Below are 15,590 nucleotides of genomic sequence, written 5' to 3' on the forward strand. Positions count from 1 at the left end.
AAAGATGTATCGGAAGTTGTCTAAGTTAGAACACTCGGAAATAAAACAACTTCTTACAGAAGCTAACATAGATGTTGCAAAACATTACGCGACAAACAAAAAAGCACTCGCTGACATCCTCAATGACTATAATGGTGCAATAAGTTATGATAGAATTCATGAGTTCATAAAGCCGCAACGCGGCGAGGACGAAGTCCATGCAAGAGCATTTCCGTTAAATGACGTTGCTATTGACTTATATCATAGACGTTCAGTACCTCATGAAGTAAGAAGAGAAATGTTTGACATAACAAATGCAAACGTTGGTGAAACAAGAAGAAGAGACGACACACTGAAACAACAGAGAAGAGAGATGTTTAAGAGCGCTATAGAACAAGTTCGCAAAGCTAACGATGTCCTTCGTTCCATTGACGACAACAAAAGAAGGTGAGAGATGGTTAAAGAAAGATGAAGAGAATAGGAAGAGGAATGTTAAGACAGGCAATAGACTCATTGACTTTAACATCGAAGCTTTAGATGAACCAAACAGAGACTACTTACACAAACATTTCGGTAAGGTTTTCATGAGACTCTTAGAGAAGATTAAAATAAACTCCAACAAAGATGGATGGTATGTTATAAACTTGGTGGAAAGTATGAATGTTCTACGTTAAACCTCAATAATATTGGAACATTACTACATCAGCTCTTGAAGGAGAACTTTATATCAGAGATAGAAGCAAATGCTGCAGGTATTGTTGAAATGCACTATGACTTCTTCTTGACAAACATAAAGAATCTTACTGAAATAAAGATGTATGATTTAAACAGAATATGAAGGCTTAACGATGTCAGATGTAAAGAAAGGCAAACCAAAAAAGAGACCCTATAGAGATGAAAGCACACTGACAAATGACCAGAAAGCCATTTTGGAAGCTCTTAAGCAAACAGGAAACCCAGCACTTATAGAAAGCTTTTGGAAAGATAATGGTGAAAAGAAGTTTTATAAGAAGAGAAGCGGTCAGTTCTGGAAGTATCTTTGCACATTACCTATAAATCTTGAACGCTACCAAATCTTCAATGAACTGAACAAAAGAACTGCAACACTTATGACAGAAGATAACTGCTTCGTTTATGCTTGCATTCAGGCTGGAGTAAATGAAGAAACTATTGACCACATGAGAGAAGTCATTCGTGTTAGAGACTTTCCTCAAAGTAAAGTACAAGAAATTTCTGACGCAACAGGTATAGCATTTAATGTTACCATTGGTTACTTCAATGACTCAAGACATAATGAAATAAAGAGATACATACCAAAAGAATGTAAAACTGTTCGAACTATTGACTTACTTCTTGTTGAAGACCACTACATGCTAAATGAAAGATTACCAATGACAACATATTTCATTCGCAACTATATAGAAATCTTGAAGGAGTGTGGTGGAATGAACATTGAGAAACAGATGAAGATTTATACAAAGAGAGAGAACAAATATGTAGTTCGTTATGATAGAACAACACCGTTATGGGATGTTATGAAAACATTGTGGGAGTGCAAATATTTCGAACCTATTTCTTATGGAGAACTTTTCACATATACGACTGACTTATATAAACAGAACCTTGCACCATTTAAAGATTTGACATATGCTCCAAAGTATTGTGTACAACTGAAGAAGAAAGCCGAGTCAAAAGAAGTAAATAAAAATAAGTGTAAGTTCATTCCTGAGCACGTTTTCTTTGCTGACTTTGAATGTAGCACTGATGGAGTTCATAAAGCTTTTAACATATGTTACGACGGTGAAGATGGTTCAGTGAGTGAAAGCATTTGGGGTCAGAACTGTGCAACAGAATTTTTGGAACGACTTCCTGACAAGAGTTTAATATATTTCCATAACCTCAGTTATGATATAAACTTCATCTTAAGACACATGACAGAAGTGAAAGGAACTCCCATCATTAAAGGTTCACGAACAATGCAAATAACTGGCTTATATAAAGGAAGGGCAATTATTATAAAAGATTCATACACTGTTATAAATAAGAAGCTTAAACTATTTCCTGAAATGTTTCATTTGCAGTGTGGTGAAAAGGAAGTATTTCCGTATCAATATTATTCAAGCTCTTTATTAGCAAATGACAACAGAACTGGTGTCATTTCTGAAGCGTGTAAGTTTATCCAGGATGCGGATACGTTCATGAAAAACATAGATTCCATCAAAGGTTGCAGAATAGATGAAAACCACTTCGACTTAGAAAAGTATAGCACATTTTATTGCAAACAAGATGTAAGAATTTTAAGAGAAGGTTTTGTTAAGTTCCGCAATGATATATAAAGAATTTGATTTAAACGTTTATGACTACGTTAGTATTTGTTCTATTGCTAACAAATTGTTTGAGAACAGAGTGTACTTCCCGAATGGAAATTTATATGACCTCTCAAATAAACCAAGAGAATTTATTTCACGCTGTATTCAAGGTGGAAGATGTATGCTGTCAGATAACATGAAACAAAAGAGCGAAAAGAAACTCATTGCTGATTTCGACGCTGTTTCATTATATCCATCAGCTATAGCAAGACTTTATACTTTAGAAGGTATTCCAAAGGTTATGAAGAAAGAAATGTTAAGCACAGAGTATCTCATGAGACATTTATTCGATGACGACCAAAAGGAACCCATTGGTGAAAAGTTTATGTCTGGCTTCTTTGTTCTCATTAAGATAACAGAGATTGGAATACATAGACACTTTCCTTTAATAGTTTGTGACCCTGAACTAAATCCAGAACTTAACGTTCCCAGAAGTTCAAACACTTGCTGTTTAATGTATGTTGACCATATAACATTACAAGACCTCATAAAATATCAAGGTGTCAAATGTGAAGTGTTGCAAGGATACTATTACGATGGAAACAGAGATATTAGAATAAGAGATGAAGTAAAGAAGTTGTTTGAGTTAAGGTTAAAGTATAAGAAAGAAGGAAATCCTTTGCAAGAAAATATAAAGCTCATTCTGAACAGTATTTATGGCAAAACTATTCTATCTCCTATTGAGTCAAAAATAACCATAGTAAATGACAAAGATGCTATAAGATATGCCATCAGAAACTACAACCATATAGTGAAGTTCGAAGGTTTGGATGGTTCAGATAAAACTATTTTCAAGCTAACGAAAAGCATTTGCAGACACTTTAACTTCTGTCCACTTGGTGTTAATATTCTGTCTATGTCGAAGAGAATAATGAACGAAGTATTCTGTACTGCTGAAGATATGGGACTTCAAATATTTTACCAGGACTGTGATAGCATGCATATTTTCAATGAAGACATACCAAAGCTTGCAGCAGAGTTTAAGAAGAGATACGGTCGCGAACTTATAGGAAAGAACCTTGGTCAATTTCATTCTGACTTCGCAGAAATAACACCTGGAAAACAAAGTTTAGCATACAAGTATATTTTGTGGAAAGAAGACCTACATAGACTTACTCACGAATGATTTAAATGAAGTTGCATTCCATGCACGTTGAAAGGTGTCAAACAAGACGTCCTTGCTTTAACAGCTAATGAAATGTTTCCTGAAGCTATACAATGCTATTACAATGAAGATAAGAACATTCACATACCTGTTGGAACATATGACAAAGACTCTGAGTTCAGTTTAATGAAACTTTACAAAGCACTTCATGATGGTCAAGAGATTGGATTTGACTTATGTAAGTCTTCTAGTCCTTGCTTTGCTGAAAAGTTTAACTTCTCAATAACGACTAAAACAAGCTTTATTCGTAAGTTGAAGTTCTGAGGTCATTTATTTTTGTCAGCAATGAGGTCATTCGTGATAAAAATAAAAAAGCGTAGATTTACAATACTGCGATGGTAGAGTTTAAGAGTTGTGCTTCAATGTAGAGACAGTCCTTATGGTCTGGAGGTAAGAACACTGGGCTTATGGTCATGAGTGGAGAACATGTCTATCCAAAACTCACGATTGAAGCCAGTTAATTTATAGTATTTAGGGTTAGGAAGTGGTGAAGTTCTTGTATGACCAATGAACTCATTTTCAACTCCCTTACTTAAGTTTGAATATAATATAGCTTGCTTTCTATCCCAAATACCTGTTACAATCTTTGAAAATTCATTTTTCCTCGGAAGCATTGCATCATAATTGAAAACATTCTTGAAATCATCACTTGGTTCAGAGATTTGAAATCTTATACGTAATGGATTTTTTTCTTTTAGCGACTTCATTGAATGGTGAATATACAAAATGACAGTCATGAGTTCCATCTTCATTTTCAAAATTCATAATGAAAGTCTATAAGTTGTGGCTACTACCTTCTTCTTTCAGTTGTGCAAGAAACTCACGTAAAGGCTGTAAAGTTTGTACTTCAATGTTGAAACTTTTTCTCGAACATCTCATTAAATTAATCATACAGTTTCAACGTTGTATCGTCTTTAAAGTATTTGTATATGTGAATGTTTTGGGCGCTTAAAGACTGTTCGTCATTTTCTATCTCGACTTGAAGTATAAAGTCAACCTTTCTGAAAGCACGTGTTATATACATATTTGTTATGCCAATGTACTTCTCTTCATTTATGTTCACAATCCAGTCTGTTGGAAACTTAAACGTTACTCTGTTCCCCTTTATTTTGACGTCAGGGTTTTCACTACTGAACGCAACAGATAAAGGTATTTGTCTATACATTTAGTTCCGATAAAAATAAACCATTTACTCTTTCTTTGCTTCAGCTTCTTTAGCTTTTGCTTCAGCTTCTTCTCTAGCTTTCTTCGCCAGTAGTGGGTTCTTTTGTCTTCCAGCAGCTAATGCAGCAAGTTGTTTTTCACTAAGTTTTCTCTTTGGTCTCTCTGGCTTTTGTTCTTGTTTTTGTTCCTTCAGTTCGGATAAAATTTGCTCACGAATTTCTTTCTTCAATGCTTCAACATCTATGACCCCTTGGGTCTTGTCCGTAGGGCTTGTCTGAGTCATTTGACTGCAGATAAAAAACAAAATTAAAACTTTAACCGATGTAAAATGAGCTTGTCAAAATCAGAGCGAGAGTCTATTATATTAAATGACGCAAGAGGAATACAACATCCTTTCTATTACGTAAGTCAGAGTAAAGATGGTAAAATATACGTAAGAAAAAGAAAGGTTCCATTAGCGAATGCAGAAAGCGACAACATTAAGGTGTATGGCAAGGGGAAGTCCACGAAGCCCATATAAAACCTTCTGTTCAAACTGAGCCACCAAAAGAACAAGAAGAAAAGAAGCCAGATGTACTTTCAATAACGAACCAAGAGCTTATTGCAAAGTTCGTGAATTTCATTGAAAAACAAACCGAGTCAAAGAATCCTGACCCGCCAGTGAAAGAAGTTGAGACAAAAGAGAATGTACAGTTCATTGAAATGTCAAGAAACAACTTCCACCACGAATGCCAAGAAGAAGAGTGAGAATAATGAAGTAAATAGATATTTTTATCTGAAGTAAATACATGCAGAACGAACAGTTAAACGAATTTACTCCAGCAGAGCATATTCATCAGATTCGCTCATATTTCGATATCATAGACAATGCAGTTCAAATTGGTGACACTAATAGAAAATATTCTGACGCAAAGATTCCATCACAACCTGGAACTGCTAAAGATAACACATGGGTAACATTCAATCTCTCACCTCCTGGTGAAAATATGTTGGACCTTTACAATACATTCATTACGTATAAAATGGAAGGTCAATTTATTGTAGATAAAGAAATTGGTTCAGGTTCCAATAAAACAAACCCACCAGGATTTTGGATTGGTTTCGATGACGCTTTCTATGCAGTTGCTGGATATCAAATCCTTGCAAATGGTCGTATCGTATATTCTCAAGACAACGCAAGAGAAGAAGCATATATAACTTCAAACTCACAAACTACCGAACAAATAAAGAAAGTAGATGTTTTCTCAAAGACTCGACATGAAGATGTATGGAGTCATTCGGAACATGCAGAACAGGACAAATTGTTAGTGGTCCAATTACAGCAGGAAAATCATTTGATTTTAAGCTCGTTTAAGAATTCCTGTTAGAAATTCCTTCCATTAGAAGCTATTCGATTTATTCCAGCTTTTGCAGGAAACATTCAGCTTAAAGTAAAGTTCAGTAGCGACGGCCTTACAATGCACATCTATATCTGTAAATGATATCATTGCTTTCAATCCAACTCTTAAAGTTGCATTTGCTTCAGATTCAAATCCACCGACAAATAAATTTGTTCATGAATGAACCATTCACTATGATAACGAAGGCAGTAGAAGCTAGTGGAACAGTTACTATTACAACTGTAACCCAGCAACTATTTCGAACAAAGATGGATTTTAATGAATGTTTCATTCATCCAAAGTCATTCTCTTTAGACCCTAACATTTATACAGAACTTGTAGAACATTATACAAACGAGGCTTTATGTTTTCCTGTTAAAGTTATGGATTGGATTCCTATGGACGGTTCATTCTCAAAGAATACAGATAGTTCAAGTGCAACATTTACAGCAGCTTATACGCCTATTAATGTTAAAAGTATTTGGGCACTATTTAGAAAGAAAGACAACTATTATGTTAATTTTGAGAACCCTAAGTTTAAATATCTTCAGCTTTCCATGGGAGCTTATGGAAATATGCCTGCAGAACCTGAAAAATCATATGGACCTGTATTTTATGAAATGGTTGCGAACGCCTGCAATACAAACAATGATATGATAGGATTTAATGAAGATGTTATGAGGTCATTGGTGGATGATGGTAGTGTGGAACATAAATGGGATAGCTATGACAACACACATTTCTTATGTGGTTTTCCAACAGAAGTGGACTTTTGCTTCCAGCAAGGTCAAACATCTACTGCTCCAATAACATACAAATTGTCTGTTAAAGGACCTATTGAACTAGCAACTGAAAATGTACCAAAGCCACTTATTGGATTTATGAGGGATTGTTGCTTTGCCATTCAGGTGCGTGCTAATGGCATCCCCATAATAAGATTAGATGACTATAACTTAGCTACGGACGACAGTGAGGAATAAAGGATGAACGTTTATTTTTAAAGCTTATAAATGAGTTCTTCATCAAGCTCTCGTGAACCTTCACCATCTATGAAACAAACTTTACCAAACGATTATGGAGCACCTATTGAATATTTCTTACGAGCTGCACAATGGCAAAGAGCAGTCTCACCAAGGTTAGGTGTTCCACCAGCTCCTGTCAAAAATAGCATTTGGTCAAGTCCTTATATAAAATATGGTCTCCCACTAGGTTTGCTAGCTACAGCAGGAGCAGTTATGATGTTGAAAAGAAATAAAGCAAATGTTGTAAATAATATTGAAGTAGCTGAAGTTAAACAAACTCCAACACCTTCGCCAAAACCAACGCCTTCACAAACAACACCTTCAATGACTCCTGAACCTATGGAAGTACAAACTCCTGTTCAAAAGTCAACTCCTAAACCGACTCCAACATTTAAACCAGAACCTACTCCTCAAATAAATCGTAAAACTCCTGCGTTTCCTTACTGAAAAAATAACGTTATTTTTATTTAATATTAAAATTTTTATTTGATTGAAATGACAAATAAAGTCACTGAAGCAATGAAACAAAAGTTTTTGGTAGAATACATTAAATCAGGAACTATTCCAGAAGGTTTTTACATTCATACTATGAAGGATGGTAGAGTTCAGTTTAGAAAGATAAAGCAACCATTAGATAGAGAAGGTATATTAAGGAAGATTAAACTTCATGAGGACAACATTGCTGAACTTAAGAAGAAGTTAGAAGAGTTGGAGAAAGGAAGAGAGTTATAAAGCAATGAATTCACCCGGTTTTTCACCACTCACCTAAATTTATTTTTGTGCTATGTTTTCATACGTGTGAGGGTGGTGATATCATTAATTTTTAAGTTTATTTTTATATAAATGACGAAAACTATTGAGATAACAAACTACAACGGTCATGAGTTCAAGAACTTGTTCTTCGTTCCTCGTGAAAATACATTCTATCAGATACGAGGGAGAAAGGGTAAAGTTAGTTTGAGCGTTTATGAAGGAATGAAGAATGGAAAGTTTATACAAGCATACGATACAAACGGTAAACGTGTTTCATTAGCTTTGTCAAAACTTACTAACATTTATTTTGACAGTGATTTTGACTCTGACGATTGGAGCGACAGCAGCGATACTGAAGAATATGAAGTATTGTGTGAAGCACAGCAATGGGAGGAGTTGCAATACTTTTTTAAGTGAGAACGTTTATTTTTTACAGTGGTGAAGTCGTTTGTGAAAACGTTAGTGAGGTGAAGTGGTTGGCGGCTTTATAAATATTTAAGGTTAAGTTGGTGTTTGTGTTTGTGTTGTAAAATATACGTTAACGGTTTTGTAAAGTGTCAAATTCACATATATTGTGTAAGGAGGCGCGCAGTGCCTCAGTACACAATATATGTATATTAATTAGAGGTATATAGGTACACTATATATCTCTTGCCCTTTCCTTCTTACCTAAAGACTTCCAATCTTATTTTTTTTTCCAATTTTTTCCCTAAATTTAAATCTTATATAATATAAATAAAATGCATAATATCAATCACAAAAATTAATGTTTATTTTTTTAATTAAAATTGCCGCGCAATTTAAGGTTTTCTGTCACTTTTTTGTTAGCCATTTCGGTACGAAACGGTTCTGGGAAAGAGTCATAGTAAATGTAGTCAGACATGTCTTTGTAATGAAATAAAAAATTTAAAAAAATAAAAATAAGGTTATTTTTATTTAGTGAGGATGGTAGGGAATTCGTTAGTGAAGTCATTAGTGAAGTCGTTTATGTGTCAGATGGTTTTGTAAATATTTAAGGTTAAGTTGGTGTTATGGTTGTGTTGTAAAATATACGTTACCGGTTTCGTAAAGTGTCAAAACCGCTAAGTGGTGTACGGAGGCGCGCAGTGCCACAGTACGCGACTTAGAGATACTAACTACATGCTGCACAACAACGCCAGCCACAACAAGGAGCTACGCCACTACATGCTGCACAACAAGCTACTGCACCACAACGACCACAACAAAGCGCTACACCACTACATAATGCACAACAACGCCCGACACAACAAAGCGCTACACCACTACATGCTGTACCACAGCGACCACAACAAAGCACTACACCACTACATGCTGCACCACAACGCCAGCCACAACGCCTACCTCATCAAGATGTTGCACCACTACATTCTGCACAATTAAATCCACCTCCTCACCCAAAACTTGGCAGGCCTAAGAGATCCGTGCCTCCTACTCTTAAGCAGACTATCTTAGCATTATTCGAACAGCATGGTCGTCATGGAGTTTCCCAAACTTATGAGCTCTTAACAGCAGATATTGCTTATGCGCAATCCCATTTAATTGATTTTCAAAATATGAAGTCTGGCAATATCCCCCATCCTACACCTACGCGGCAGTGGTTCGAAAACATTAATCGGGCGCACCAGCTTAACCATATCACAAACTACATCCCCAGTGAATTAAATCCCGATGATCCACCAGTTTCATATCCCCAGCAGCTTCTCAATATTCAGTATCTCCCCGATCCCCTCCCTCAGATGCCCTCTCACCATATGGTTCAGCGTGCCTTTGAAGAACTCGGAAAGATGGAGCGGCGTGGACCCAGAAAGCCAAAAGGAAGAACCCGGTATGTGGCGTGCCTACCCAATCAAATCTGGCACGTCGACATACACTTCCTTCATGGGAACAGGAACGAGATCCTCTACGCCGCAATAGATGATGCCACTCGGTTGGTCATGGAGTGGCAGCATCTTTCTTCAAAGCACGCCACACAAACTGTGAAGGTTGTAGAGAGGGCTATCCGCAGATTTGGAAAGCCCCACACAATTTGGTCTGATAATGGAAGGGAAAATCGGGGAGTATTTCTGAGGGCAATGAGGGTAAAAGGAATCAGAAATGTATACATTACCCCTCATTGCCCTTATCAGAATGGTAAAATTGAGAGGCTGTGGCCTGGAATTGAGAAAAAAGGATTATCGTGGAACAAAATTCACGCATGGGTGATGAGATACAACACAAAGCCTCATAGAGCTTTTCCAACCCACAGAGTAAATGGGAAACTTATACATTATAGCCCTGAAGAAATGTGGATGAAAGGCCCAAAATGGGAACCTGGCATGCCGGCAAAATGGATCATTGATGATAAGGAATATGACTTTTTGCCAGGTTCTGTTCAAGCTAAAGATATTCCAGAGTTAGAATGTGGAGAAGAAGAAGAAGAGAGAAGCGAAGAAGAAGAGAAGCACGAAGAAGAAAAATGTGAAGAAGAAGAGATATACGAAGAAGACATTTTAGAATGTGATGACTATGAAAGCCCATACGAAGAAGAAAGTTGTGAAGAAGATGAAATTGAAAAAATTTATTCCGAATAAATGTCACTTTTCTATTTTTGACATGTAAAGTTGTCACTTTTCTGTCAAACTGTTTTTATCGTTTTCGTTTACAACACCTCTCTTCAACAAAGTGATTCCTCTCTTCATCAAGATGCTTCCTCTCTTCTTCAAAGTACTTCCTCTCTTGATCAAGATGCTTCCTCTCTTCAACAAAGTGATTCCTCTCTTCTTCAAAGTACTTCCTCTCTTGATCAAGGTGCTTCCTCTCTTCATCAAGATGCTTCCTCTCTTGATCAAGGTGCTTCCTCTCTTCATCAAGATGCTTCCTCTCTTCAACAAAGTGATTCCTCTCTTCTTCAAAGTACTTCCTCTCTTGATCAAGGTGCTTCCTCTCTTCATCAAGATGCTTCCTCTCTTGATCAAGGTGCTTCCTCTCTTCATCAAGATGCTTCCTCTCTTCAACAAAGTGATTCCTCTCTTCTTCAAAGTACTTCCTCTCTTGATCAAGGTGCTTCCTCTCTTCATCAAGATGCTTCCTCACTCCATTATGCAGCTGCTTCTTTTCTTCATCAATTCCTCTTCACCCTGGAGCTCCTCAGCTTTATATCATTTTAATTGGATTTTTTGAAATCCACCTGCAGTAGGATAAAGGAGATGTAACTCACGACTAAGAACCTGGCCATATGCTCCATTCCAGGCCAAAACAGATTGCATAGCCACAAACAGATTGAAATACCAATCCTGTTGCTGCATGGGGCGTCCATATTCCATTTGGAAGACTTGCATCATCACATTTGGATCTGTAAGGACTTTGTCGTTGACAAAATTGGGCCTTGCAGGAGGAACTCCATTTGTTACAATGTATCTGGAAGCAAGAGGTTTGTTCATATCCAATAGTTAGTATACAAGTCTTGGGTATGGTGGCACTGCGTTCCACCTTACCCAATACTTGTGAATTTGACACTTTACAAAACCGTTAACGTGTATTTTACAACACAAACGACAACACTAACTTAACCTTAAATATTTACAAAGCCGCCAACCACTTCACTAACGAACTCACTAATGTAAAAATAAACGTTCTCACTATCGTTCTCACTAACGACTTCACTAATGTTCTCATAAATTTTCCTCAATATCTTCATCATCAGTGTTAACCCTATTGTAGTCATACTTGAAGCCATAAACTTTCTCTAACTTCTTAACGTACAATTTACATAACTTACCTTCGTCATCGTATGGTTTAATGATATAACTATTTCTATCTTTATAAACAGTCAATGAAAAGTCAACTGGTCTCGGATGTATTTGAAAGAACATGTTATGCTCAGGAAGGAAGAATAAATGTTTAAATGTATGTTTGTTATATGTTTTGATTTGTATGAGTTGCTTTTGTTCTGTCATTACATCCAAATAAAATAAAAATAAAATAAAAAATAAACTTAAAAATTAATGATATCACCACCCGCACACGTATGAAAACATAGCACAAAAATAATGTTTATGTTAGAAGGTTAGATCTAACCCGATATCTAACCTCTTTTCTAACCTGTTGAATTCATTGCTTTATAACTCTCTTCCTTGGTTTCTTTTTAGTTGCTTTCTTCACGTCTGTCTCCAACTTGACTGTCTTTCTTCTTCGGCCGTAATGATACCAGTTACTTCCACCAGTCAATGGGTCAAATGGTCTTTCGTAAGGATTTCCATACATTCCATAGGGACCATACGGAAGAACTACTGGTGGAGAAGAAACATTTTCTTTAGTTCCATCGAATCTATTTAAATGCATTGTTTCACCTTTCATCTGGTCATTAAAGTCTTTTGCGTGTTTTGCAAACTCATCGTCCTTTCCTAAAGCATTTTCTGACTCAGTCGCAACCAAATTGGATGCTTTATTTATGAGCCCTATTTTATTTAATCTTAACTTCTTTGCAACCCAGCCTCCAATCTTCCCTTTATTTGCATCTAATGTCTTCGAAACCCTTCCTCCACTCATTTTATTTACTGCGTCATAAGCCCCAAGTGCTTTTGCTCCAAATGCTAATGCTTTTGTTCCCATTGCGCCTAAAGCTGTCCAAGCTACCATTTACACCATATTAAAATCATCTCTCTTCAATATTATCTCATAAAAGTTCTCGTTACTGGAGAAAGTCAATGAAACATAAACATTCTCATTCATAAACTTCTTTCTTATCTCATCTATACGCTTCAAAATGTCTGAACAATTGCTAACATCTTCTACAACAGTTATTTCATCATGAATGACCTTCAAGAACAAGCTCATTTAATATGCTATTAAAATCATCTCAATAATGAGTCCATCCTTTCCATCTTTAGGTAGCACAACATCTTTCATTGAAGAAGGTTCGACAAGTCTTATGTTAAACTTACTGACAAAGTTTGTTATACTATAATGCTTCGGTGGCGAATACATGTAGTTTGAAAGACATAATATAGATTCTTCAGCAAATTCACTTATACTGGATTTTATAACAATGTTCTCACGAGACCAAATACCACCAATTGACAATCTTGTAAGCAATCCTGCTGAACCTTCTACTGTAAACGTCGATGGTAACATTCCACGAAGGTCATCTATTGACATCTTTGAGTCACTGAATTTAAATATTTTCTTAAAGCAATCGTCATTATCTAACCATGCAATAGCTTTGAAGTTTTCATTCGAATATACATCTGCTTCATTAAATGTAAAACCTGACTTCTTTGCAGAGACGACTTTAAAATCTATTGCATTTGTTTCAAAATTATATACTATGGTAACTTCTGAAGGTAATGGATGTCCTTCCGCAGTCAGTTGTTCTCTCACTACCGTTTGAAGCTTTGTGTTAAAAACTTTCATGTCATCTCCTGTGTCTAGGTTCACATACACAGCAACAGGAAAACTATCTTGCTTCTTTGTTTCATCATTATACCTCAAAACATTAAAGTTCTTCAATAATATTGTTCTTCCTGCTGGAATACTTCTAACTTGTCTTATTTCAATAGCTTTCTCACCTCCTACATACTCTACCCAGTGTCTTGGATATTCATAAGTATACTGACTTTCTTGAATTTTGGTAGGTTTCATCATAACGTGTTCATAGTATATCTTTATACTCTTGTCAGTTAGACTCGGTGCTATGTTCTGAATATTTCTGACTTGCATTTTTAATGAAGATAAAATGAAGCATTTAATACATGACGTAGATGAAGACATGAATGAAAGCAGTGAAAAGCTCAACAGTTCTCTCATTCTTCCTTTCAGTAAGGACTATGAGTTCTGTTCAAATGGTGTGTATTTCTATTGTGGAAAGATGGGTTCAGGTAAGACATTTAACCTCATTCGTCATATACTCATAACAGAGCGTTTAGGAAACGACTCTTACTATGACCAAATCATTATATCAGCAACTTCAGACTCTATGGATTCAACAGCGAAAACATTTATGTCAAAAGTTCAAGCCTCTGTCGTTAAAGTTCCAGATAGCGAACTCATTGAATTTCTTCAACGTTACATTCGACGTAAGAGAAAATATTATGCTATTGTAGAGTTCATACAGTCAGGAATGCAAAAGACTTCAGAAGAGATGGAAAGAATTATTGACAAACACCACTTACGTCAATACTCAGGAGTTTACGATATGAAACGACTGACAAACTACATTCTGTCAAAACTTTCAAAATACCCCTTCAAAAAGTATCCTTCAAATACTCTGCTCGTTTGTGACGACTTCGCCGGAAAAGGTTTAGTGTCAAAAGCAGACTCACCATTAGCTAACATCATAACTAAAGTCAGACATTACCACTTAACTGTAGCAATACTTATGCAAACATGGCGTTTCCTTGCTTTAAACATAAAACGTCTCATAACCGACTTCGTTATCTTTCAAGGTTTCTCACGCTATGATATTGAACTCATTTGGAAACAGTCAGGTATAACATTACCTTTTGAAGAAATTTGGGAAGCATATAAGTCTCTCATCTCTCCTCGTTCATACCTTGAGATTCATATCATGACTAATACCATTAAAGTCAAAAACATTCCATGGGAACGACCAACATTGTTTTAAAGTTTAACCTTCAATTGACTGATGGTAAACAAATTCCATGCATCTCTGTCGCCATTTCTGTTAATATTTTTGCTGTCATTCATATCATCCACTTCCCCATCCGTTAGCTTTTGAGGATATGCGTTAGAATAGCTGTTCTTAAATGAAGGCTTTTCACCTTTGAGAGCATAAACTCTATAACTTTCTGCATACTTTATGTTTGAACCTCCTGAGCCATCATTGACATAAATTTTTATAGGCTTCCACCCTTTGTTCATATTCCTGCTTCTTCCCTTAGCTCTTTTGTTCAGTAGTTCTACATCTTTATACACAGCTCCTGTCTCAGTGAATTCAACAATATTTTCATTCGTTAGCTTTACATTCAAACCCTTGTCGAGTATATTGTTCATTTCATACATATAAAAGGTTTTTATTCTATATGAAATGAGAAGCAAATCCATCTTAGCTGGTGCCGTTAATGTTCCAATTGAACCAACATCAAATGTTGACTCACGAACGACAAACAATATTGTCATAAAGAACTATAGTTCAGAGTGTTTGAAAGAAAAAGAAACCAGAGCTGAAATCCGTGAATTTAAACACAGCTTCAAACGCTAACGCTACATCAGATGTTAAGTTAGAGTATCCACCACTGGACCAAATTCTTTCAAGAGAAGCCAACGACAACCCTTACACAAATGTTCAAACAAATCCTTCAGATAACGTAGACCATTACCTTCTTCAGTTATACCAAACAATTTTACTCAAAGACGATAAGAAGCTTTTGACAAATCTTATAAGCAAGAACCAAATAATTCTAACAAAGGAGGACCTTGAAAATGTTATCTCACGAATAACAGGGAAACAATGTGTCATTGACTATCTCGACCCTGAAATCGAATGCTGTGGTCAAACTCCACTATTCATGAAAATAGGTAACATCCGCATCATTGAAACACCAGGAACTACAGGAGTTGAGTTTAAGTATAAATATTCGAACGAGTATACAAAAACTATCTACTTACTATAAGCTTTGCTTGAAATATGTTTTAGTAAATTAAAGCAGTCAGGAGGGCTCTTTGAGCCCATCTTGGCGCTTTGCGCCGTCAGTCAAAAAAATTCAAGTTAGCAATTTGTAATATCTGTCCAAAACTTCTT

At 36.1% G+C, this 15,590-nt stretch overlaps 7 protein-coding genes and 4 pseudogenes across 11 annotated transcripts, besides 4 other annotated features; 10 read left to right on the forward strand and 1 right to left on the reverse strand.

Moving 5' to 3' along the window:
• Positions 1-7,522: part of a mobile genetic element that runs on past the window's edge.
• Positions 1-8,455: part of a mobile genetic element that runs on past the window's edge.
• Positions 278-1,428, forward strand: TVAGG3_0891400 (annotated as a pseudogene). Its single transcript has one exon. A coding segment is annotated over exon 1 (1,151 nt).
• TVAGG3_0891410 lies at positions 1,515-2,575 on the forward strand (annotated as a pseudogene). Its single transcript has one exon. A coding segment is annotated over exon 1 (1,061 nt).
• Positions 2,590-3,548, forward strand: TVAGG3_0891420 (annotated as a pseudogene). Its single transcript has one exon. A coding segment is annotated over exon 1 (959 nt).
• TVAGG3_0891430 lies at positions 4,988-5,324 on the forward strand (annotated as a pseudogene). Its single transcript has one exon. A coding segment is annotated over exon 1 (337 nt).
• TVAGG3_0891440 (uncharacterized protein) lies at positions 6,251-7,036 on the forward strand (the record flags this gene model as incomplete). Its single annotated transcript, XM_051250864.1, has 1 exon — positions 6,251-7,036. The coding sequence occupies one exon, from the start codon at positions 6,251-6,253 to the stop codon at positions 7,034-7,036; it is 786 nt and encodes a 261-aa protein (XP_051086339.1).
• Positions 7,574-7,810, forward strand: TVAGG3_0891450 (uncharacterized protein; the record flags this gene model as incomplete). Its single annotated transcript, XM_051250865.1, has 1 exon — positions 7,574-7,810. The coding sequence occupies one exon, from the start codon at positions 7,574-7,576 to the stop codon at positions 7,808-7,810; it is 237 nt and encodes a 78-aa protein (XP_051086340.1).
• TVAGG3_0891460 (uncharacterized protein) lies at positions 7,922-8,248 on the forward strand (the record flags this gene model as incomplete). Its single annotated transcript, XM_001294952.1, has 1 exon — positions 7,922-8,248. One exon carries the CDS (start codon positions 7,922-7,924, stop codon positions 8,246-8,248), a length of 327 nt encoding a protein of 108 aa, XP_001294953.1.
• A 516-nt stretch (positions 8,456-8,971) lies between the features above and the next one.
• Positions 8,972-9,232, forward strand: TVAGG3_0891470 (uncharacterized protein; the record flags this gene model as incomplete). Its single annotated transcript, XM_001294951.1, has 1 exon — positions 8,972-9,232. The coding sequence occupies one exon, from the start codon at positions 8,972-8,974 to the stop codon at positions 9,230-9,232; it is 261 nt and encodes an 86-aa protein (XP_001294952.1).
• Positions 9,233-9,447: 215 nt separating this feature from the next.
• On the forward strand, positions 9,448-10,422 carry TVAGG3_0891480 (ribonuclease H-like family; the record flags this gene model as incomplete). Its single annotated transcript, XM_051250866.1, has 1 exon — positions 9,448-10,422. A coding segment is annotated over one exon (975 nt), but the record flags the coding sequence as incomplete, so codon positions are not given.
• Positions 10,423-10,432: 10 nt separating this feature from the next.
• Positions 10,433-10,498: a mobile genetic element.
• A 780-nt stretch (positions 10,499-11,278) lies between these two features.
• Positions 11,279-15,590: part of a mobile genetic element that runs on past the window's edge.
• On the reverse strand, positions 12,668-13,549 carry TVAGG3_0891510 (uncharacterized protein; the record flags this gene model as incomplete). Its single annotated transcript, XM_051250867.1, has 1 exon — positions 12,668-13,549. The coding sequence occupies one exon, from the start codon at positions 13,547-13,549 to the stop codon at positions 12,668-12,670; it is 882 nt and encodes a 293-aa protein (XP_051086342.1).
• Positions 13,566-14,453, forward strand: TVAGG3_0891520 (protein of unknown function, DUF4106 family; the record flags this gene model as incomplete). The annotated part of the gene is made up of 1 exon (XM_051250868.1): positions 13,566-14,453. One exon carries the CDS (start codon positions 13,566-13,568, stop codon positions 14,451-14,453), a length of 888 nt encoding a protein of 295 aa, XP_051086343.1.

This window comes from Trichomonas vaginalis, chromosome VI (genome assembly GCF_026262505.1).
Source record: "Trichomonas vaginalis G3 chromosome VI, whole genome shotgun sequence".
In the NCBI taxonomy this organism is placed as follows: domain Eukaryota; phylum Parabasalia; order Trichomonadida; family Trichomonadidae; genus Trichomonas; species Trichomonas vaginalis.